Raw genomic sequence first — 26,327 nt, 5'->3', positions numbered from 1 at the left:
GTACAGTGAAAGAAACTCTGGAGAAGTTTACAAAACAACAAGTTACAAAACATATCAAAACTTTTTTTTTGTTTTGTCATTTTTCTAGCGTCAAGAAGAAAAGATTGTGCAACATAACATGACCCAGTGGTTCGCCAATATTTACAATGCGTCTTATTCTGAAAACTCAACTGGTCCTCCTTTTCAAGTTGACCCATCAGATGTTCCTAGAGGACCCTGCTGGGAGACAATGGTGGGCCAGGTTAGTGACGCTCGGAAAAGTGAAATAAATGTGCTGAACTTATGAATTTACGGGTGGCTTTAGACAAGTGTATTGCAAGATATGCTCGCTCCTGTGGAACTTTATTGCGCAGTGAACAGGGCTACTATGCGTGCAAGTCTGTGTACAATATTGTGTGTATTTGCTACTTCACATGGGTGGGGGAATTACCCTCCCCCTGATTTAAATGGTTATTAAGCTAAAGGAGGTGGTGGTGGGAGGGGGTTTGCGCAGCATATTCTGTATACCCGCATGTATATACGTGCTCATTTGTGCATTTCCCATAGACTTCACAATAAATCGCCAGCAAATCACGCTGTGTGAAGCTTTCCACAGCGGGATTTAAATCGCAGCATGCCGCAATTTGCCGGTGAGCGTATCTATCAGATAGGCTCACCTGGGAGACCTGACAGCTCTCCCCCTCATCCCCCGCGGCGAAATATAGCTAGCAATATTCCGCCTCGGCCGTGGACAGGGGGCCTACATATATATGTGTACAACTTCTGTAGTATTTATTATTGTGTACAATTGATGGAGTATTTATTCTCTTGTCGATAATTCAAAATAAAAAAAACAAATGTTGCAACTTTCAGTATTGTAGTAAGAAAACAATGATGATTCATAGAAATATAGAACATTAATGACTGATTGTGTTCCTATGTAGAAGCATTAGGTGAAATGTATTTTATCAACAATCCATATAACAACGTCGTATGTAGCATAGGAAACTTTAGGTGAGTCTTTGCTTCCAGCAGCTGGGTGATACTATGGGCAGCAGGATGTTAAAGTGGATTAGGTCACCCATGCTGCTGTAAGCACAGTACAGAATGGGGGGGAGGTCCGATGGGTTGGTAAAATATAATTTTTTTTTTTTTTTTTTTCCAAATACTTTTTATTAAACATTTTCACATAGTACACAGTATTTTAATCTCACATGCGATGCTTGTACATAGGTTATACATTAAGTTCTTTGTCTTGTTGTAATACAATTATTGAACACTTGAACAGCATTATGTCAATTCCTCACATGACATGTTTATATATTTCAATAATAAAACATTTCTTGTGTTCCATCAGTTAGTTGTGTTTTACCGGTTATATCCTATCTTTTGGAAAAGAAAAGGGATTTTTGAGTGCATAACATGCTTAAATCAGTGCGTTTTGAAAGCGAGAGATCTTGAGATTTCAGTATTCTAACCTGTTAAAATGTTGTAATTTTTTACTATAACAAACTTAAAACAAACCTAAAACAATTCACAACTTACTTTCCTGCCAGTACTGCCATGTATCATTGAATTTATTCAAGCAATTATTATTTTTAGCATGCATTTTCTCATAACAATAGTGATCTGTCATCATATCCAGCAAATCTTTTATTTTTGGAGGGTGTTCCAGCCTCCAGTTTCTTGCAATAATATTTTTTGCCGCCAGTAGAAAATGGCAAATCCACTTCCTCTTCTTTCTAGGGATCGATTCACAGCCCAAGAGCAAAATGGCTAACTGCGGGGAAAATGTTAAACTCTCTTTCGTGATACTCTGTATATTATCAAATATCTCTTTCCAATATATTTGGATCTTGGGACAGGCCCAAAACAAATGTAAAAGTGATCCTTCGTTTCCGCATCTCCTCCAACATTCATTTTTTACATTGTCAAAACATTTTGCTAGTTTTAATGGTGTGTAATACCATCTTGAGATCACTTTTTGGTGGGTTTGGATTAAGTTAGCTGAAAGGGTGGCTTTGTTTGCCCATGTGAATGAACTCAGCCACTGTGTCGGAGAGAAGCTCTCTCCCACATCCCGTTCCCAATTTATCAAATGCATTTTTTTGATATTGCTCATGTTTCCGGAGACGCTATCATATACTAGCCTAGTCAGTGAACTTTGAGAAGATTCACACCTTTGGAGTAGGGTCTCCACTTGTATAGGAAGAGAGCATCTCTCCAATCGGGAAACATTCAAAAAGGAAGCCACCCTCGCATAGGAAAACAATTCTGAGTCTGGTAGGTTGAATTTTTCTTGGATTGACTTAAATGTAAGGGGTTTATTATTTTCTAATAATTCTGTTACGGATTCAATCCCTTTCTTTTTCCACTTCTTTATGTTTACGTCATGAACAAAATACTGGAGAATTTCTATAGGTATGTATAGAGGCGTGATGCGTGGTGCATTCTTGAATTTGTATGCTAAGTCTTTCCAGCATTGTAAAGTCAATTCCATCATAGGAGATATATCTTGCGTTTCCAATGCTGGGATAGTTTTGGGGTACAAGTTTTTGATAATAGAAGCTTTAATAAGTAGCCCTAAGGGTCTGTTATGGTTCTTGTATTTTTCTATTTGTCCCCAAGGAGGGGTTTGTGAGTTTCTCAGCCAGGCGCTAGATTGATTTATGATAATAGCCTGATAGTATGTTGATAGGTTTGGGACTCCCAAACCTCCTTGTCCTTTTCGTAGGTATAGAATTGATGCCGCTATCCTGGGTTTTTTCTTGTTCCAAATGAACATTTGTAGTTGTTTTTGGAAATTTGCAATTATACTTCTAGGTATAGGGTAGGATAATGTGCGAAAAATGTAGAGGATTTTAGGCAGGATCAGCATCTTATATAATATAATTCTGCCTATCCATGAGAATTCTTTTTTCTTTAAGTCTTCCAGTTCTGTATTGAGTGTATTTAGTAGTGGGTCCAGGTTGGAAGATATGTTTTTTGCTCTAGATTGACATATTTTGATACCCAAGTATGGTACTTCTGTGTGCCATTTAAAGGGAAATTCTTTCTGGATGGCTTTTTTCAGTCCTTTTTCTATATTGAAATCAAGGATCGATGACTTGTCTGAATTTAGTTTGTAGTAAGATGCCTCGCTAAATTGGGTTATGCATTGTTGGACATTTCTTAAGGAGCTTAGAGGATCGGTAAGAAATAAGAGAATGTCATCCGCGAAAAGTCCTATTTTATGTTGTCTTAGGTTGGTTGGTATTCCTCTGATATTTACAGCTGATCGAATTGATTCCGCCAATGGTTCAATGAACATCACAAATAGTAAGGGAGATAGGGGACATCCTTGTCGGGTTCCATTAGTTATGCTAAAGGAGGAGGACAGTGTTCCCTCTACCAACACCTTTGCTGAGGGATTTGTATACAATGCTTGAACTGCATTCAGATAGGTACCACTCACTCCAAACTTTTTGAGGACCGCAAATGCAAATCCCCAGTGTACCCTATCGAACGCCTTCTCCGCATCCAGGGAAAGGAGGAGAGAAGGCGTCCGACTCGGGCCCACCATTTCTATCAGATTTTGAGTTCTACGTGCACCATCTGACGCATTTCTACCTTTTGTGAACCCCACCTGATCGCTATGTATGATATCTGGTAGTACATCTAGCAATCTCAAAGCTAATATTTTTGAATAGATTTTTGTGTCTGAATTTAAAAGCGATATAGGCCTAAAGTTTGCCGGGGAGGTGGGTTCTTTTCCCGGTTTGGGAAGTGCTATTATCGTGGCCTGAAGCATTTCCTCTGGCAACGCTCCCTTTTGCATAGATTCATTGAATATGGTGACCATACGTGGGGATAAAATAGATGTGAAGATTTTGTAATATTCGTTGGACAAGCCGTCCGGCCCTGGTGATTTATGGTTTTTTGCAACATTTATAGCTTTATTTATTTCGTTTATAGATATTGGTTTATTTAGTTCCTCTTTTTTCTCTCCTATTGAGGGTAATGAGATATCTTTTAGAAAATTTTCTATGATTGTGGATGTTGGCTGGGGTGTTGTATCACAATTTTTTAGGTTATATAAATTGGCGTAAAATTCCTTGAATTGTTCCGCAATATGTTGCGGGTGGGATATCTTCGTTGCTGGATCCTTACTGCATTTTATATAGGGGATCTTTACCTTTGTTGGTCTCGTTTTGGCTAAGTTGGCCATTAACTTTGAAGGTTTGTCAATGTTGGAGTAGTAATTAGCCCTTAAGTAGGTCATATTTTTATTGTAATTGTCCAATAGTTCTTTTCTTAATTCCTCTCTCAAATGCATCAGGACCGATAAGGGTTTGTTTTGGGGTTTTCTTGTTCAATTTTTTCTTGTTCTTGTATCTTTTCCAACAAGGTTTTTATTTTTGTTTGTTTGCTCTTTCTCTCTTGTATTTTTAGTTTTATCATAACCCCCCTAATTACTGCTTTATGTGCATTCCATATAACAGAATTATCTGTTCCTTGGTTTTCATTTAATTTAAAATATTCTAGCAGGGCTTGTTTGATTTGTTCTTGAGCTTTAGGTGTTTTGAGTAAATTTATGTCATTTCGCCATATTTTGAATTGGCTGGATGGACTTCCTATTTTGATATTCATATATATAGGCGCATGATCCGACCATGTGGTCGTTCCTATCATAGATTCTAATATGGACGTGAGTGTCCACCTATTTGTTATAATTAGGTCGATCCGTGAAAACGTCCTGTGCCTTGGTGAGAAGAATGTATATTCTCTTGAGGTGGAATTCAGGCATCTAAAAGTGTCGTATAGACCTTCTTTGTTTAGCCATGGTTGCAGGACTGGTGCAGTTCTTTTTTGTGCTGTGGAATCAATTTCCTTATTGGGTATAATATTGAAATCGCCACATATAATTAATTTTCCCTTTTGGATTTTCCTAATTTTCTTAATAAGTTTATTCAAAAAGGATATTTGAGAACTATTGGGCGCATATACATTTGCTAGCGTGATTGGTGTTTTATTAAGACTGCCCTGAAGGACAATATACCTCCCCTTCAAGTCAATTATTTGTTTTTCTATTGAAAATTGTACACTATCCCTAAAGGCAATTGTCACTCCTGCGTGTTTTTTGTTACCAGCATTGGCCGAGAAAATTTGGGGGTAATGTTTATTTTTGAATTTTGCTGCGGCCAATTCTGTGAAGTGTGTTTCTTGTAAACACAAAATGTCTACCTTGTTTGACATTGCGTCCCTCCAGATCATAGACCTTTTAAAGGGAGTGTTCAATCCCTTCGTGTTCTGTGAATATAGTTTAATGGACATGGTATATTTTAATTAGCAATCTTCTATAAAGAATTATCTTAGCAGTGCAAGTTGTGAACAAAACATTGTAAATCTCGTATACAATATCAACTATAGGTCTTCTTTTAGGTGACCGCTTATTTGTGTAAGTGTTACGAAATAATAGTAAGACCTGTAACATGAAACAATAAACTTTGTATACAGCCTCAGGGTGAACCTGGTGTATTTTTGGGGGGTGAAAGTTCGCCTTGCAGGGTAAAACCCCTTTTACTCACTCATTTGTAGTCCCGGATAGTCCAACTTGCTTGAATTATTCTGAGTTTGGGTGTGTTTCCCTTGGTGGGGTAGAAGGCAAAGCGCGTCTGCTGGTCCCATTCTTCGGTTTTGTGGTTTCGGTTGTTTGCATCGGGATGTTCCATTTCTCCAGGATTTTCTCTCCTGCTTCTGGTGAAGAAATAACATGCATGACGTTGTTTTTGTGTATTATGATTTTTGTCGGAAACCCCCATTTATATGGGATTTTGGCAAAGCGTAGAGTTGCAGTTACTTGCGCAAAAGTTTTCCTCGCCTTTATTGTAGTTTGTGACAGGTCTGCATAAAGACTGATGTTCTCATATGGGGATGGCAAAGATTGGATGTGCCTCACTGTTGCCATCAATTCTTCTTTTTTATGGTAGAAATGTAATCTTGCAATTACGTCTCGAGGTATTGCGTCTGGCAGGAAGCTGGGTTTTACAAGTCTGTGTATCCTGTCAATTGTACACTCTTGGCTAGTAGAGTTTGGTAGGACCTTTTTTATCAGGTTGGTAAGATATTGTTTTAACTCTGGTTGGGATACTTTTTCTGGAACGCCTCTGATCTTTATGTTATTCCTCCTGCTCCTGTCTTCTAGGTCGGTTAATTTGTTTTTAATACTTTCTACCTCTTCCTCCAGCGCATAATGTGCGTCTATCAGTTTGTTATGTGAAGTCGTTATTTCACCCATTTTTGCTTCCGCATGGTCCGCACGGACTTCTATCTCATGTATGGAGTTGTTTACTGTAGCTGTCAATACTTGTATATCCTTCTGCAAGGATCCATGCAGTGCTAGCATCATATTTTTTATAAAGTCCTCTGATGCTGGGTGTTTAGAGGATGGGACATTTTTGATTAGTTCTTCTCCAAAAAATAATTTCTGGTTGAGTGGGTTGGGAGAAGTTGAGAGCCGAGGTCTCATTTTCTCTGGGCTTGTGGATGGGGAGGAAGATGCAGACAGAGAGGGAGACTGTGTGCCTGCCGGCGCCATTTTGGGAAGCTGAGCCGACACATTTTGGAGCTCTTCAGCTCCTTCACTCACCCCACTGCAGCGCAGATCTCCCGCTGTCCCTCCGTTCCTTCTGCCTGGGCTGACAGCTTCTTTCGGAGATGATGTTCTGGGACGTAGTTCCCCTCCGCTGGTATCGGAGCTCGTGCGCGGGACGGCGCCATTTTGATCAGCAGGAGATGTTCTTGCCGGGCCGCGGGATGAGAAGAAGTCCGACACCTTGTGGATTGGCGTCTTTCCTCCTCTTCTCTTCGGCATGGTGTTTGGTGAGTCTTTAGACGCTTTGCTGTTCAGTTTGGACGTGATGGGAACGCTTTGTGTTGCTATGCAGGGGTTTTAGCAACGGAGCCCGGCTCTATGCGACTATCTTCTGCTGCATCAGGCCACGCCCCCGGTAAAATATAATTTGATGATGTATATTAGTTAAAATAAAACAAACTCATGGGTTCAAATTATGCCAAAAAAGTCACAAATGATGATGTTCAGCAAAGCCGTACAGTATTCTGGCACTTTTCTTGTCACAAAGTGAATTTGAAAAGTAAAAAGACAAGTGGTCGCGGTCTTCAAGGAAATATAATGCTAGTCAAACTTAATAGTAAACATCCTGAAAATGGTGCGCATTTTGGTGAAATCTACGCTTGCTTCTTCACATCGGCGTGCATTTGTCCCGTTATGGGGCTGTGATAATCACAGCTGCATAATGGGCTGAAAAGGAAACATTGATTTCAATGGTTTCATTTTCACCATTTAATAGTGCGGGCGAAAAAGATGGGACTTACCCTATCTTTCCTGCACATAGTATTAACTACATGTGGGAAAGATAGCGCAGGACCTATCTTCCCGCTGTTTTAGTCAATTCAAGGGGCGTTCTGAGATCTTCAATGGCTTTTCTGCTGCTTTCCAGCTATCCCACAAAATGGAATGTGATGTATTGATACATTTCCCGGTATTCTAAATGATACCAATATGTTTACTGTTTACCCTGCAGCTTATTTTCATTTATAAATAGTGGGGCACATTTATTAAGAGTTACATTTTACACCCCAGTTTGAATTACAGTACAATAGAGTAAGGCCTAATGCCCACGGGCGGAATTCTGCCGCGTTTCACTTGGCGTAAATCCGTGGCATTACCCCGCAGCTATTAGTTTCTATTGAACCTAATAGCTCAATGTTCACGCTGTGAAATTCCACGACGGAATTCTGCAGCGTGAAAGAAACCGCAGCATGTTCTAATTTCCACAGAAAAACGCACGTCCGGTTTCCACTGTAGACAATGGAAGCCGTCCATCACGCGATACTTCTGCTGTGAGCACAGCGGAAGTATTGCGTGATTACGCATCACCACCCTCCGCCAGCTGCGTCATCGCTCACTGCCGGCGCGTCATGCTCTGTATTGTGCATGCGCTCCGACGCGTCAGATGGGACTCACGTGGCGGATCTGAGAGGTGAGTATGGGGTCTTTGGGGAGTGCCGTGTCGGACTCCGCTGAGATATTCTGCTGGCGGAGTCCGCCCGGGCCGTGGGCATGAGGCCTAAGATGTGCCACCAGAATTCTTGCCGTTGGGTTGATAAATAACCATCATTTTGCTATGCAGGCAACCCTTATTTGTATAGAATATATAGAAAACTTTACAAGATATACAACTTGCAGACACTTTTGGAAATGGCTGTGGTGTGACTCGGCCGGCCTACATAATGTCTACCTGTGTCATCTTATTCAAGCAAAGATGCACCAAATGAAATGGCTAATTAGGGCTGCTTCACACGAACATATGGTTACAGCATATTAAGCATGCGTAATACACTATACCAGTCTGCCATAGGCTCCCATGTTGCTGCTCACACATATTGCGCAAAATATGTGTGCAATAAAGATCGCAGCATGTTCTATCTTGGAGCGTAACATAGCAAAATAGTGCATGGCAGGACATCTAGAACCCTCAGTCTAATGAGTTCTAGATATGTTCTTTTATCTGCACAATTACAGTGTTTCACGCATCTCCTAGCATATTGCCCTTCACAGATATAGATTAAAATTTAATGACTTTTATTAGGATATTCTAAAAAATGTGGGCTCACATTTAACACTTATAAACAGTACAAAAAAGAGAGACAGGTAACATATAGACAAAGAATAGGCCCTAATAGAAATATGTAGGGTAACGTATCTCTCAGATAGATTTTTTGAAGATCGATACCACTCATAAATGTGGAAGAGGATAAAGGTCCAGATGGAAAGAGAGTAGTATCCAAATCCAGAGAATATTTGTACCTAGATACAAATGTGATACGAGGAATGGTACCTCTTTAGGGCACGATGTTATAATGTATATTCATGTTGCTAAAACAATTTTTTGACTTCCCATTAGTAGCACAGTTGCCGCATATACGGGTGCTAGGTGCATGGGCTCATTACAGGTCAGAGGTGCTGACCAGGACGTTAAACGGCTCGCTCGACGCGTTTCCCTGCCCTTGTAGGGGGCAGTTCCTCAGGAGCACGGGTAATGATTGCCCATAAATACGTGTTTCTAGGATTGTCGTATGGAAGCAATAGAGCAACAGGATTGATGTGTCAGGACATAGTCCTGCTATAGTTTAGTCCTGCTAAGGTGATGCCACCTGTTTGATATTTCCTGTATGATTACGGTTACCACTTCTTACTAGTCACTTCCGTCGCGGCATCTGTATTAGTACCGCTGTCGGACTCTCTATTTGCGTGTTAAGAGAGAGAGAGGGTCTTTCACTCGGTCTGGCATACACATTAGTATATACCAGTGTTTGAGTATCTCAAATGATGCCTCCAGATAGCAGATGGCGACCGCTAATCAAGCTTAGTCATCAGCTGCTGGAGCAATGCCAGATGGTGCCCTCTTCAGAAATTCCTGCAATATCTATTAGGGTGATCGCATTGGTCAGTAGATTACAATGACCGGTATAGATTAATGCAACACCCGAATAGAGATAATTCTGGCACTCGATATTAGCTAAAGTGAGTGCTCTTTTATGGTCTCTAGCCGACCCTTTTAACACAGCTGGTAACTATCCCAGCTGTGTTATAATGAGGGCAATGCCTTCACAGGTGAAGCTAAAATAGATAGCAGTATGTGCCTCAGATAGAATTAGCTTCAGAGAAGAGGCGATTATTTTGGCTAGGTTTGGGGGATAATGCCCCGTTCAGAGTTCTATCATAGAGACCAAGAAAGACAGAACCCCTTCAGTGTCTATCCTAGCTGGATTAGACAGGGGTAAGAAGCAGGGACAGAGTAAGAGAGGTGGCGCCTGCGGCTCTGATGGTGAGCGACCGGCTATGAGGTGCCAGAGCTACTGACAGCGTTTAAGAGGGGGTGTAGCTCCTCCTCTAAGGGAGGAGTTGTGTCATCCAGCCTATTGGGACTCCAGGGGGCGGTAGTAGTTATCCCTAGGAATGCCCATCTTGTCATTATGCCTGGTTTACATGTTTCCACATAGTAGAGCGATAGTATAGTGGGGCAATGTTGTAAGTTCTTCTTTGGTGGTTCCTTCTTTCCCATCCGATCATTAGGAACCTCAATACGATGTCCTATAATGGGCAGCCGTTCCTGAGCTTCCGCGTTCCACCGTGGAACGCATGACGCGCTGCGTGATGACGTCATCACGCAGCGTGCCTCCTCATTGGCTAGAATATCGGGACGGGTGGAGCATCATTTAGATGTACCTCCTATGTCAAATCTCGGTGGTTTCACATCACGATCCGTCCCTACAAGGTACAATTATGTCTGTCCTATTATAATGTCCTGCTGCACGCAGGGTAAGCCGCACGGCGCAACGTTTAGTGAACAATATCTCAAACATAACATCCCTGTGTCATCTGACAGGGTATCACTCAGGAATGACAGTGAGGTGTGTGTGTGTGGGGGGGGCGGGGGGGCGGGGGGGGGCGTGGTTTAGATTCGGACCTATCCTCCCTGAATGCTGGCAGAGCATTTATGTGTAATAAAGCTCCAGAGGAGGGAAAGATCCTGCCACTCTATAGGTTGACATATTAAACCGGCAGAGCAGTAAAGAGGAAAAATTTATGTTAGATTGACACATCAATCCTGTTGCTCTATTGCTTCCATACGACAATCCTAGAAACACGTATTTATGGGCAATCATTACCCGTGCTCCTGAGGAACTGCCCCCTACAAGGGCAGGGAAACGCGTCGAGCGAGCCGTTTTACGTCCTGGTCAGCACCTCTGACCTGTAATGAGCCCATGCACCTAGCACCCGTATATGCGGCAACTGTGCTACTAATGGGAAGTCAAAAAATTGTTTTAGCAACATGAATATACATTATAACATCGTGCCCTAAAGAGGTACCATTCCTCGTATCACATTTGTATCTAGGTACAAATATTCTCTGGATTTGGATACTACTCTCTTTCCATCTGGACCTTTATCCTCTTCCACATTTATGAGTGGTATCAATCTCCAAAAAATCTATCTGAGAGATACGTTACCCTACATATTTCTATTAGGGCCTATTCTTTGTCTATATGTTACCTGTCTCTCTTTTTTGTACCGTTTATAAGTGTTAAATGTGAGCCCACATTTTTTAGAATATCCTAATAAAAGTCATTAAATTTTAATCTATATCTGTGAAGGGTTTCAGTAAACATTATATAGATTTTCATACCACTGTGATTTGGTCCTAGCATATTGCGTATGCAATTGAGCATCCACATTGACCTCTATGGGGACTTTGGGTACGTAAGTGTGCTTGAAAATTTACACAACAACGGAAATGCGCCTGAAAACCACACACTTGTGAACGAACGCATTGAAGTCAATGGGTTCTATTATCTTCGTATTGCGCAAATTTTGCATATGGAAATACCGCATGCGAAGGGGGGGCTTACACACATACACATATCCTCTACTGGATTACATTATGTATTAGGAAACTTACACCGTCATCTATGTATGAATGTCATCACATATGAAACAGGAAGTATACTTTATATTGTCACTCTTGCCGTAGTATTAGGGTCGCAGCAGATTGAAGATATCTGTACTTGCTAATATAGCTCTGTGTAATGCTACTATATTCTGTCTTTTTACATATAGTAGTTCTATTGGTTACAGACCTTCCAAACTTCACAGTTTGTTTCTTCTTCTAGGAGTTCGTACGACTTACTGTAAATGATATCATGACAACGTATGTCACTATACTGACTGGTGACTTCCTACAAGCCGTTTTTGTACGCTTCTTTAACTACTGTTGGTGCTGGGACCTGGAGTACGGATGGGTATGTAACTACCAACATCATCTGCACCGTTCAGCATCAGTTTAGCTTTTGCTATAAGAAAATGATGTATATTGATGCTTTCATTTATATTCATTTCTGTTAACAAACCTTATAATTGTTTTACATCATCACACATCTCTAATGCATAGGCAGTCATAAAGTGTTGTCTATTTTGGAGGTATTTCCCACTCCAGCAAAAACTATGTGGATTTTCAAAGAAATCAAATAAATAGTCTGCCACAGTTTGAAAAATGTAGGAGGAAATGACAATGAACGCACATGCTAAAGTTTTGTATTGTGGTTCCCACAGGAACCGTCCTAAGAAGACCTTGAACGTGACCTCTAGTACAGTTAGAGTGGGTTCACACAGGGCGGATTCCCGTTGGAAATCTTGCGGTTTGGCCGCAGCAAAAACCGCGAGATTCCCGCCGGGAGAACCGCCGCGGTTTAAGCCGTGGCGGCTTTGAACCGGCTTGGCCGCATGCTTTTACGTTGCGGCCAGCGCTCCCATAGAGGAGAGCGCGGCCGCGACGTAAATAAACAAAAAAGGAGAAGTAAACAGACATGCTCAATCTTTGGAAACCGCGGCTGCGGCGGTCGCAGCCGCGGTTTCAACCGGATGTACTGCAGCGGATTAGCCGTCCCGTGTGGACGAGATTTCTGAGAAATCTCATCCACATGGCTGGCTAATTACGAGATTAGCGGCCGCAGGCGGTTTTGCCGCGGGCGGATCTGCTGCGGCAAAACCCCGGCAAATCCGCCCTGTGTGAACCCAGCCTTACACATACTTGGGGTCTTCTTGTCTAGAACAGTGTTTCTCAACTCCAGACCTCGGGGATCCCCTACAAGCAGGGATGTAACTGTAGGGGATGCAGTTGCACCCGGGGCCCAGGAGCCTTAGGGGGTCCATAAGGCCTCTTTTCTCCATATAGGGAGCCCAGTACTATGAATGAAGCATTATAGTTGGGGGCCCTGTTACAGGTTTTGCATTAGGGGCCCAGAAGCTTCAAGTTATGCCTCTGACAACAGGTCATGTTTTCAGGATTTCCTCAGTGTTGCACAGGTGATGTAATTATTGTCGGTGCCTTAGACATTGCCACAGGGGTTCTTACTGTAGGATATCCTGAAAACACGACCTGTTGGGGGTTCAAGAGGACTGCAATTGAAACACTTGTCTAGAGAATTCTTCCATCAGTCTTGCTGCTTCTTTCTTTGTTGCTCTGATACCAACATAATAGCACTTCAAGGAGCTTTCTGATATAATGTGATATTATGTGACCACAACATGTGATTCCACATACTAGTACCGAATATAAGACCTTACCCACTCAGAAAGTCATGTTTTTGGGCGGTGTGCCGTTCGTGTATCTATAGACAGTCCATGCCCCGTTATAGCCTATGAGGCTATACAATGAGTAATTTTTCATATGGACCAATGAGCCATGTGAAAAAAGATCTCTGTGTGTCCTGGGACAGATGGGACATTGTTACTATATTTCTTTGGGGTCATCATAGCTTATTGTGCACCTTTAGGGCTCCTGTCCACCTTTAGGGCTCCTGTCCACCCATTAAGGTTCGCCTTGCGTGGCAGATGGGCTCACACGAATTTAATCAAATTGTGCGCTAAGAACCCTGCATTTTTAAGCAGTTAGTATAAATAAAAGTTGTGCATTTTCTCGTAGTTATTAAGTTGCATCAGTGCTGAAGCATGTGTATGCTAAATAACCTGTAGGTGACATCATGTCTGTTGTTCAAGTTGTAATATACCTCGTATTTATCGCTATTTATCAATAACATGCAATGTGGCTTTGAGTGCTGGGGGAGCCCAGGGTGCCGGTGTGGTTCACCTATGAGGTGCGGGGCAGCCCGCTGGATTTAAATATGCCGTCCTGGTGCACTACATGTACTATGTGCCCTAAAAACCTATATATGCCGTTTTTGTGCAAGAATAGTACTAAGCAGCTACCCCCCTCTATATAAGCAGCTACCCCCCCCCTATATAAGCAGCTACCCCCCTCTATATAAGGAAGGTGGCAATTATGTCAAGAGGCTGAGGAAATATCACTCCCTGCGGCCTTCCCCTTCTTGTCCCTAGTGTTGAGTACATAATAGACATACATGCACTTACTGTATATGTAAATTAACAATCCTCAGTTTTGCTTTGTATGTTAAGAAAAAAAATACTAAATTCTAGTAATTTATGCATTATGGTTTTTATTTTTCCTTGCAGCCCTCATACTGTGAATTTGATATCAGTGGTAATGTCTTGGGGCTGATTTTCAATCAAGGAATGATTTGGTAAGTACATGTTATTACATTGCTTATAACTGCAATAAAAGCTCAAAGTATTTGGCTTCAGTGTTTTCCGAACGACATATACCTTTTTTTTTATAGATTCCGGACAACCATATACTGTTAGCGCAAATTTCTAAAATATGCAACTATATAATGTACGATGCTGTGCTTGGTATGGGCTGAAATGAGCAAAACCAAGCTTACTACATAGATACAGTACCTGTCATGTCACTGCCAGCACACCTTTACTACAGTTGGTTCTATTCTACTAGCTAGGGTTAATATCTACTGTACTGACTAGTTAAGGTTAATTAGTTCTGTTGCTGTTAGCTAAGGTACTGACTGGTGATTGATAGCCCTGCCAATCAGCTTCTCCCCTTTCCCTATATAATTTGGCTCTCCCTGGCTGGAAGTGCCGGTTTTATTTCTGTGTTTCTGGTCTAGTCAGCATCCTCAGTTTTCCTGTCTGTCTTCTGTCTTCTGGTTACTTCCCCGTGTTCCTGTTTTATTTTGTAGTCTGTGTATTCTCATCTTTTATTTGTTGTCAGTTACTGTTTGTCCCTGGTTTCTGTACTTTGGTTCCCTCCTCACTCTGAACCCAGCCTCATGCAAGTAGTGGGGTCGTCCCTTTCGGGATGGGTGCTCCGCTTTGAGGCGAGATCTGTTGGAGTGCTTCATTCTGATTATTACCACTTGGTTCTGTCTACTCCTGTGTGAAGCCACCTTACTAACTAGCATACTCACCTGTCCTGACTACTCCAGTATCTTATCACCAATGGTTTTGTCAGCCGTCTAAGACAAATATGATAGTACGAGAATCATATAATTTCATAAATATGATATCAGAACCAAGCTTACAATATAGATGTGATATCAAAAACAAGTTTACTATGTAGATACAGAAAAAAACTGCAAAGTAAATTAAACTCCATGCTGTGGAGTTTACGTCCACAGCATGTCAACTTATTCTGTGAATTTTCACTGTGGATTTCACATTTTCAAATGAGGGGGGGGAAATCAGCAGAGAATCCAATCCAATCCAACAAAATATGTTACAAAACTACAGACATATTTTTTTCAACAATTTTTTTTTCTGTGGAATCACAGCAAAAGCTGCAGCAGATATTCTGCTCAAGAAACAAAAGGTCCTGTGTAATTGTCAGGTTGTGCTGCCTGGGATCGATAATTTAATTCAGCTGGCCGGGTGTGGTATTCTCCAGCCAACCAATCCCCTAGTCTGCTGCACATAAATAGCAGCTTCTCTTGCCAGATAATGCTGGTCATTTTATCATGTTTATGCATTCTGTGTTAATCCCACTCTGAGCTTGGTTTTATGCATTTAGTTTGTAGAGTGTCTCTCACCTTCCCCGAGGACAGTCTGCACACCTGTAGTCCCTGTTTGCATCATATGTAGACCCCCTCTCCTCTTCCTTTTGACAGGTGCGGCCTTCAGACATCTGATGTGTCAGATGGATGATGCCTGTCACTGTTCCCTGTATGTCAGTATGGTGTCTGACTCTTTCCCATTGGTGTGAGGACACTTGGGCTAGCTATGGCTTGATATTTGTATTCATGAGAATTCTGAGTGGAATCTGGTTCTGTTATGTGAACAGCGACATGTTCTTTGTCTGTGCAGGTGGCTGGACATGTGGTGAGAACTGTCCTGTTCAGTGTGCATTGGTGTGAACAGCGATTGGTTCTGTATGTCTGTGCAGCTGGACAGACAAGTGGTGTGAACTGTCCTGTTCTGGTTTGCATGCAAATCCTGGTGGGTTGGTGTGAACTGTGTCCTGTCCTGTTGTAAATCATTTACCTTTTCTATGCAAGTTAGGTCCTAAGGTTCCAGTGTGGGGTCGTCCTTACCAGGACGATCATCCTGCTTGTAGGCAGGTTTCCTGGGGTTAGTTGTCTCAATAGAGTAGGGACCTGCGAGACAATGAGGACCCTTGAAGTGGGCTTGCAGGACTAAGTGACTTGGCCACTGAACGAACTAATAACTTTTTACTTATTACAGCAATTCTATCTGGTTATAGAATATGGTGTGTGTTTTGGTCGGCAGTGCATGAGCATGGAAAAAAGGACGTAACAGTAATACAAGTCCAATCAACCCCTGAGCATAAATGTATAAATGAGACTTTGCATGCCAAAAATTGCACCAAATTTTCAAATTTTGTCACAAAACAAGGTGTAAGCTTAGGCGACTAACAGGTAGTATAAAACTAGACAAAACATTCTAAAAAGTGCACCAGATTTATCATCCAGCAAAGTTACTATCTGGTGTATTTTCAGACTATCTAGTCCAAGTTTGCCCTGTCACAAGTGTATTCTCTATGTAATTTATGCACAATACATAATTCATATTTTCATTTTCTTTTAGGATGGGCTCATTTTATGCTCCTTGCCTTCCAGCCATTAATGTATTTCGTCTTCACACGTCCATGTACTTGCAGTGCTGGGCAGTGATGTGCTGCAATGTTCCTCATGCGAGAGTGTTTAAAGCTTCCAGATCCAACAATTTCTACATGGCCATGCTGCTCTTCATACTCTTCCTAGCCATGTTGCCAGTCGTCTATACCATTGTTTCCATCCCACCATCTTTTGATTGTGGGCCATTTAGGTAATCGGCGTCATAACTTCTCATCTCACACTTTGATATGCAACAACATGTTCTGTACCTACTATATCCTTGATCTTCAATCAACAGGTTTCTTTGCCGTTAGGGACACAAACACTAGAATTTATGAGGACAGTAGACCTGGTAGATTAATGTGTATGATCTAATCATTACCTTATGAATGTCTGGCACATACTGAGAACATTAGGTGCATGATTATACGGCACTATGGTTCTGCTCACATCACATTTGAGCCTTGAAATATATGTCGGGAGGATTTCCTGATGTACAGTTCTATGCAAAAGTTTAAAGCCCCATTTACACGGGACGAACTGTCGGTTAAACGATGCCCGACAATGTATCCTAGTGATGGTCGTCCTATGCTGTTACACAGGAGTGAGTATCACTGGCATCACTCAGAGTGCGGTCAGCATGGAGGTGGCGTGGCCGGGGAGCGCTCTCTTACCGCCCGCCTGCATTCACAGTAAGCAGATAGTCATTCAGAACTGAACGGCTGCTATTTACTCTCTCCCAGCCAGCCACATACTGCTGTGGACATGCGCACGCTGGCACGTCACAGCGGAGAGGGGTCAAAACGGGGAAGGGTCAAACACGGAGTTGTTCTCGCTCAAGTAACAAGCACCATCGAGTATGATAATACTCAAACGAGCATCAAGCTCGGTTGAACATGTTCGCTCAACTCTAGTCTTTAGGCAGGTGTAGAAAAAATGCGTGACAGTAAGAATGCTTTCAGAAATAGAAGTGTTACTAGTTTATTTTTGTCAATTAACAAAATGCAAAGTAAATGAACAAAAAAGAAATCTACATTACATCAATATTTGCTGTGACCAACCTTTATCTTCAATACGGCATCAATTCTTCTAGGTACACTTGCACACAGTTTTTGAAATAACTCGGCAGGAAGTTGTTCAAAAAGTCTTAGAAAACTAAGCACAGATCTTCTGTGGCTGTAGCTTGCTCAAATCCATCTGTATCTTCATGTAATCCCAGACAGACTGGATGTTGATGAGATCTGGGCTCTGTGGAGCCATATCATTACTTCCAGGACTTCTTCTTCTTCTTTACCTGAAGATAGTTGTTAATGGCATTGGCTACATGTTTGGGGTGGTTGTGCTGCTGCTGCAGAATAAATTTGGAGCCAATCAGACGCCTCCCTGATGGTATTACATAATGGATAAGTATCTGCTGGACTTCTCAGCACTGAGGATACCATGAATCTTGACCAAATCCACAACTCTATTTGCTGAAATGCAGCCCCAAACTTGCAAGGAACCTCCACAGTGCTTCACTGCTGCCTGCAGACACTCATTATTGTACCTCTCTCCACCATGCTTCACTGCTACCTGCAGACACTCATTATTGTACCTCTCTCCACCATGCTTCACTGCTACCTGCAGACATTCATTATTGTACCTCTCTCCACCATGCTTCACTGCTGCCTGCAGACATTCATTATTGTACCTCTCTCCACCATGCTTCACTGCTGCCTGCAGACACTCATTATTGTACTACTCTCCAGCCATTCGCAAATACACTGCCTTCTGTTACAGCCAAATATTTCAAATTTTGACTCATCAGTTTAGAATACCTGCAGCCATTTTTTCTGCACCCCAGTCACTATCTTTTCAGAGTTGAGTCGCTTTTCCCTGTTTCTACATTGAAGGTATGGCATTTTGGCCACAATTCTTCCATGAAGACCACTTCTGGCCAGACTTCCCCAAATAGTAGATGGGTGTACCTGGGTCCCACTGGTTTCTGCCAATTCTGAGCTGATGGCTCTGCTGGACGTCTTCTGATTTCCAAAGGAAGTAAGCATAATGTGTCTGTCATCTTTTGCAGTTAGTTTCCTTGGCCAACCACTGCCACTACGATTTTGCCAGTTTTGCCAGTTTCTTTGTGCTTCATCAAAAGAGCTTGAACAACTAACCTTGAAATACCAATCTGCTTTAAAATCTTTGCCTGGGACAGATCTTGTTGATGCTGTATAACTATCTTGTGTCTTGTTGCTGTGCTCAGTCTTGCCATGGTGCCTTCCATAACCCCCCCTTTTTTAGCAGTGTTTGCTTGTTCCTAAATTTAAGCCTCCTACGCAGCTGTTTCTGTTTTTAGTTAATAACTGTGTTTCATCATTATCAACTTTTTGGTATAACTAGTAGAGATGAGCGAGTATACTCGCTAAGGCACTTTACTCGAGCGAGTAGTGCCTTAGCCGAGTATCTCCCCGCTTGTCTCTAAAGATTCGGGGGCCGCCCGCTCTCCCCGCCCCCCGCAGGCCCCCGAATCTTTAGAGGCGAGCGGGGAGATACTCGGCTAAGGCACTACTCGCTCGAGTAAAGTGCCTTAGCGAGTATACTCACTCATCACTAATAACTAGTTAATCATACACCTGACTATAATCCTACAAAATCCCTGACTGTGTGCAAGTGTACCTAGAAGAACTGATTCTTTTTTGAAAGGGAAGAACAGTCACTTCAAGTGTTGATTTGATTTAGATTTCTCTTTTGTTCAATCACTTTGTATTTTGTTAATTAACAAAAATAAATTATTAACACTTCTATTGTTGAAATCGTTCTAACTTTACAGCATATTTTTCCCACCTGCCTAAAACCTTTGCACAGGACTGTATATGTCAGATGAAAGGCTCCGTTTTTTTTGCCACTGAACTGGCTTACAATGGCATACATCACACACAAGATATACATTATTAACTAGATGCCTCTGTATAGAATAATATAGTCTGGTAGACTATTCTGTACTGCAAAACAAGAGGTATGCTGAAGTATTCCAGCCTGGCTGATCCCAAAAGAGCACTTTTTTTGGCTTTTGTGGGCTGGAGAGAGACTTGTGGGCATTTGCCATATATTCCATGAGATTTCCCAGGGCATATGCCAAACATAGGGCTGAACTAAAGAATGAATTATCTTGTAAGACATTCTAGGTGCTTAATTTTTTTGACAATGAGTGTATATAAATCTCAAAGCCACTAGAGGGCACTGTGCTGTTTATGTAAAATTTCAGACTAACTAAGAGGAAAAAAGAACATTACCAAATGTTATAGTTATTCATATGGCACCAACAATCAGTAGAGGAGGCCAGACTGGTAATATTCAAATCATTGGAGAGATGGTCTGTCTCATTGGAGTTTACAATCTAAAGCCAGGTTCACATGGCCATATTACGGATGCATTTTAGCGTCCCTATTGCAACAGGAAGACCTGGAATCCCTTAGACAAACCTAGGATGATCTAAACCTCACTATCAAAAAGTTTTTCTAATATCTAATCTGTGTCTCCTCCCTTTCAGTTTCATCCCATTGCTTCTAGTCTTTCCTTGTACAGATGAGAATAGGGCTGATCCCTCTGCACTGTGACAGCCCTTCAGATATTTGCAGACAGCTATTAAGTCGCCTCTCAGCCTTCTCTTTTGCAAGTTAAACATTCCCAGATCCTTTAACCGTTCCTCATAGGACATGATTTGCAGACTGCTCACCATCTTGGTATCTCTTCTGTGAACTTGCTCCAGTTTGTCTGTCTTTTTTACATTGGGCTGCCCAGAACTGGAGGATTTTTTCTATATCCTGGGTTCAGTTTGTATCTAATCTGTCATGCAATCCACAGTGTGATATGTTGATACTTTTTCAATAGCGGTCAAGCATAAAAGTCATGTAAAACCAAAATATTTAGGATGAAATCAGTAAACACATATAAAATGTACAATGGGAAGTGTAATCTATAAGGCCTCATGTCCACGGGCGGGACAGATTTCGCATGTGGAAGCCCGTAGGTAAATCCGACCCTGCCGGCAGCAGGGTCCGCATGTACCTCACATTTTCTGTACTGCAGATGGTCCGCACAGGTTGCCGTCGGACATGCGCAGTAAAAATTTTGTTTCAAATCTCCTGCTTTTCCTGCGGATGAGACAGCCTCCAGTGACTTCAAGGGAAGTCGTCCACATGGAATCCTCGCTAAATTCGAGCATGCTGCAATTTGTTTTCGACATGTGGAATCCGGAAAACAAATCCGCATGTGTTAATTGAGGTGTGGACGCCCCATGCTTCTCTATGAGCGGCTTGAACTGGGAATCTTCCGTGCGGATTCTGCAAATCAAATCTGCCCATGGACTTTGGGTCTAAATAAATACACCATGACTTATGGGGCTATACTGATACCAAATCATTTGCTGGTACTGACCTGGATCATCTATTACTTGATAAAATCAGTAAAGGGTATATTTTGGCAATTGCTTTAAAGGGAACCTGTCAGCTTGAACAGGCTGTCCAAACTGCATGTTATAGAGCCGGAGGAGCTGAGCAGATCGATATATTGTTTTATGGGGAAAGATTCAGTATAACTTGTGTTTTATTACTTTATATCCCTGCTCATTCTGAGCTTAGAGGTCCAGTGGGCGGAGCTATCAGTGATTATTCAATTCAGCTGTCAATCACTGATAGCTCCGCCCACTGGACCTCTAAGCTCAGAATGAGCAGGGATATAAAGTAATAAAACACAAGTTATACTGAATCTTTCCCCATAAAACTATATATCAATCTGCTCAGCTCCTCCTGCTTTATAACTAACTCTCTAGAGAATGGACTGCACTTTCAATGTGATAGGTTCCCTCTAGAAACATGGAACCTGGATGTAGTACGCTTGTTAATGCTAACTCTAAATCTTTTTTTATTAGTGGAAAGCAGCGAATGTTTGAAGTTATACAAGAGACCTTACAGCACGACTTCCCTGCATGGTTTGCAAAAGTATTTGGCTATGCTTCCAACCCCGGACTAATTCTACCATTCATTTTGCTAATGGTGTAAGTAAGACCGTGGGAGGGTAGAATAAAAAGAAATATTGCATTTATGATTAATAAATACATAAGAATATATGATTAATAACTAGTATAATTTTTCTTCGCACCTCTAACAACTGACCAAATAAAGTGATGTACAGATGTAGCAAGCGTTAAAATAACCGGTGTTGCACTTTATGCCCGGTGTTACCAACACAGCATGCCAGGGACGGCTGGTTTTAGACAAAATGTGGCCTTGGGCAAAGTTAGTAATGGGGCTCTAAATACTGAAATACTGCATAAACAACACAGTCTCACTCAGGAAATTCAGGTGGTGGTGTGCAGAATGTTAAAGAGATGAACTCTAGTACCTCCAGGGGTGTTGATAGGGTTTAGCAAAAATGTAATTTATATTCTTTTCTAGTTATCAAATGCCAGGACTAAATATTACGCCCATACAATTTTTGAACAAAATGCAATATATGATTACCAATAATAGGACCACACCATGACCACTACCAGTACCACTATATAGTGAGTGAGTAATATCAAAATACCACAACATAAGATAAGGGTATAGAAGAGAGGAAAAAGCAACTTGTTGAACTGAAAACTTAAAAGAGTTGTGCCATCAAACACAACCTCTTTCAGAATATGTCGTCTGGGGCAAACAACCGCTGGGACCCCTCGGTAAACAGTTGATTTTAAATAAAAGAACCATAACCAGTCAGACATTTCACCTGAAATGGGTGATGTACTATTAACTCCTTCAGTGGCAGGTTTATAATTACCATGCCAGCGCAGCAAGCCCTAGAGATTTTCCTGAGGTAATTCGAAGTGGCAAACTTGTACAGTGGCACAATAACTGTGTGTCCTGGCCAACATTTCAGCACTAGAGCTGTCCACGGAAATCTTCTGGGGTTTAACTGCATGGTCAGTGCAGCAAGCCCTGGAGATTTTCCGGGCGTGCCACTAAAGGGGTTAAAGGAGAAGTGACAGTCCACCTAAATGTGAGCCGCAATTGCAACGTGGCACTCTGCTTTGGCTTGTGAGGGAAGGAGGGTTTTGAGCAAGGGATCTCCCTTTATGATGTTCATGTGCCCTATTTATTTAATTAATTGGAGAATAAATGCAAATTTTACATAGACACACACATTTTGAGGCATTTTTTACACCCATTCACATCTCGTGATCAAGTGTGTTGCAGTTTAAAGTTTCTGCCTAATCATAGAGGCATCCAGATGCCTTTCATTCTGGAGCTTTGTTATTGAGCACAGAGAGGACAATAAAGAGACCCCATCACCTGAACTTAGCTATTCTTTTTATTTTCAAACTCTCTAGCTACCCCACCCCCACAAACCAATCTTTAAGTAATTGGGCTCCATTAAAAAGGACTATTGTACATACCACCCTGTATCTTAACCGATTTTCCAATAACGTCAGCCAGCACTTTTGGTTCACGACTATTGGCCTGTCCACGGCTCCAGACAGTTTCAGGATACGAGACCCTGTGTTCTGGATACAACTGCGCTATTTACTGCTTTAACAGGGCAATAAATTAATGGGTTACTACTTCATTTAAGCAGCAAATAGTGCCATTTTGGTTAGAATTTGAGAGCTCACGATAATTTCTGGCATTGCAAAATTGTCTGGAGCTGCGGAGCATGCCAAAAGCCATGAACCAAGAGTACCTGGGTGACCTGCTCGGAAACGTTGGGGTGATGATATGGGGTGGTAAATATTAATTTTTTTCAATGGGTCTCTAAGAGTTAGATTGATCAGGGAGGCTGGATAGCTAGTGAGTTTTTAAATAAAAGTGAATAAGATGATAGGGTCCCTTTAAATTCTGCAGCCAAACTAGCTCACTTCTTGTCTAGACAGACCCTTTTGGTCCACATGTCTATGTGTAAGTGTCTATGCATAAAAAAAGCATTATTCTTTTGTTACAATTATTTAGCATTTTTAATTGCAATAGTAAAATTTTAATTTTAAGAGCTCATTAGTATATTCATTGATATATTGATGTTTCATTCACATTTTTACATACATTATATGCACATACACTCATTATCAAAAGAATACAGCACCTAGAAGTTGTTGTTTTGCTGCAGGTCTCGGCATGCGGTTCCATCTCAGGCAGATATGTAAATGATTAGAGTTGTGGTGTGATTAGATGAACGATTTTGTCACCTGAGGCCCTAAGGATGGCTGTCCATGGGCGTTGCGAAGTCCCGTGGCAGACCTCCGCCGTGAGAGCCGCTGCCGAATCTCCGCCGGTCAGCCCTATCGCATGATGAGAATTGCCCGCCGTGAGCGGAGAATCACAATGCTATGCTATGGAAAGCGTCGGCCGGCGTATACATGTCTGTGGACAGGGTGCCAAAAAGTGGTTCCCTGCTTGGCCTATAAAAGGCTCTCGGAGGCTCCTTGGGTGTAGTGACCTCTTCTTCCCCTTGTGTAGAGCTTTTTGACCACTTGACGCCTCTAGGATGCAGAGAAGAGATTTAGTCCAGTTAAAGGGTTTGGAATGTGAAAAGCTTGATGGTTTTATTGACTAATTGCCCACCACCACCACTTCATTATTTTAGCTTTTTTCACCCATAAAGATCTTTAGTTTGATTTCCAATGGAATTGTACAGATAACGGGTCACATTAAAGGAGGAAATCTGAAATGATTCATCTTTGTTGGGTTTTTTAATATAACAAAAACATGACTTTTTAAAAGGGGTGTTTGGCTTTCTTATATCCTGTATCTATACATAATATAGACATAGACACGCAGACACATATATACATACAGATATACACACACGTACAGATATATACAAATACACATACAAATATATACACATATGCAGGCACATATAGTTATGCTATGTATACACATACACGTGGGTATATACATACAAATATCAATAGAAGCAGATATACTGTAGCTTCTGCAGTTGGCCACTTAGCCCCTCACTTGTACAGGCTCATAGGTTTCTTGCAGGGACAGCCTGTAGGTGGAGCTTCCCGATGATCCCTTACTTCATCTGCTCCTGTCTGCCAAGTGTGTGGCCAGGACCCTTGTCCAGTAATAGGAACAGGCGGCGGTCTACAAACTACTTAGCAGGGCAGCTAAGTGGCACCCACTTTATGCTGGGAGGTTGCAAAGACCTGTCTGCTGTGCACTTGCACACGTTGCAAGGCCAGTGCCTCAGATTGCCTGGGGCCCCCATTGGGGATGAGAGCCCTGGACAATTACCCAGTTTGCCGACCCTGTTGCCAGGGTACGGAACTAATGAACGTTTGGAGTAACAAATATTCATTTGGCACCTGGTAATCTATATGCCCATCTTTCCCTAGGGTAGATAGATATTCAGAGGCCAAATACAAAATGTAAGCATGTAATCTAGCTAACACATGAGAGTAGCTATGGGGGAATTACAGCTACATCTAGCTGTAGAGCGTAAAAGAGCCCAAAGACAACAATAGTACTATAAATGGTGCATGGTAGTTGGGGGATCTTGGTACAGAATTTTCTTCAGTCCATCATTTTTAGTTATAGGGGCATTCAGGCGATTCAAAGTGAAAGTTTTATATGCTGCATGAGGCGATAGCATGCAATTTACAATGTAATGTTATAACTTATTTTACAAAGCGGCAGAAATATGGCTTTACCCGGGGTCTCCTTGCCCGCTTAGTTCTTCATTGTTATCCAGTGGTTATGACCTGTATGCTCCTCTGTTTTACTGGTCAGGTACGCTCAATGTCTTCAAATTCTGTAATGAAGACAGTTCGTACAGTTGTGAATGCACACTTATCAGTACTGGCAATGGGGCATTGTGGGAAATGTAGTTATTGCACTCCTGGTGGCCATTTTGAAAAATAATGTAAAAATGTGAAGCTGGCTGGAAAGCAGCAGTGGCGCAGGTCAGAAAAAAAGGTGCTGGAGTTGACGTTTAATGATTTAGATGGACGTTTAGAATAATTGCAAAAAGTGCAAACCTTTAGGAAATTTTAAAACTTTTGCCCAGTCTCTGGAATACCCCTGTAAGTCCCTCTTCCCCCCATTAAGTCCCTCTTCCCCCCAAATAAAGGAAACATTAAAAAAAAAGGTCAGCAATTCTGGTCTTGATGAAAGCAATCCCGAAACTGCTTGGATAGCCCAATGTCATAATCTTAAATGTAATGAGTCTTTGTTGGACCAAATGTCTCATGTCTTCTCTGCCTACAGCTATTAACCCTTTCAAATCCACTGTCTGACGTCTTCCTACATTCTGATTGAAACTTGTACAGCTCCAATGTTAGAAGACGTCCGACAGGGTATTCTTACCGCCTGTTGCCAGCCACTCCGCTGTCGGAGCCTCTCTGGCGCACACACACTGGCTTTAGCCAGCAGATGGCACCCTTGTATAACAGCAAAAAGAGAAATCCTTTTAGAAAACTCTGAATCCAAAATTGGATTGGAAAGGGTTAATAATAAGCCTTGGATAGTGATCATTCATTAAATGATCTTAGGATCAATGAGTAGCATTTGCACTCCTTTCTCCTTATGTAACTATCTCCTAGTATATAAGGTACCTAGTGTTACCTTGGTTGGTTATTCCTTTCTATCTTAAACTCCTGGATTCTATGTCCTCAGATGGTCATGTGATCTCAATCCTAACCAGCTCAGATCTACTTGGGGCTATAGGTTCATTTTCTAGTCAGTTTCTCAGTTTGTGTGATGCTATTACATGGAATGTGCCACAGAAACTGTCTAGAGTGGGACACAGACACTACT

General features: G+C 41.8%; 1 protein-coding gene across 1 annotated transcript in view; it reads left to right on the top strand.

Moving 5' to 3' along the window:
- TMC1 (transmembrane channel like 1) overlaps positions 1-26,327 on the top strand; it is a 65,108-nt gene that overhangs the window by 34,050 nt on the left and 4,731 nt on the right. Inside the window, exons 14-18 of the mRNA XM_066605007.1 lie at positions 89-241; positions 11,716-11,844; positions 14,075-14,142; positions 16,517-16,756; positions 21,458-21,583. Of these exons, the coding sequence (XP_066461104.1) occupies positions 89-241; positions 11,716-11,844; positions 14,075-14,142; positions 16,517-16,756; positions 21,458-21,583 (716 nt within the window). The remainder of the gene's footprint in view (positions 1-88; positions 242-11,715; positions 11,845-14,074; positions 14,143-16,516; positions 16,757-21,457; positions 21,584-26,327) is intronic.

Source organism: Eleutherodactylus coqui, chromosome 5 (assembly GCF_035609145.1).
Source record: "Eleutherodactylus coqui strain aEleCoq1 chromosome 5, aEleCoq1.hap1, whole genome shotgun sequence".
NCBI classification, from domain to species: Eukaryota; Metazoa; Chordata; class Amphibia; order Anura; family Eleutherodactylidae; genus Eleutherodactylus; species Eleutherodactylus coqui.
This window is presented reverse-complemented; position numbering and strand designations above follow the sequence as displayed.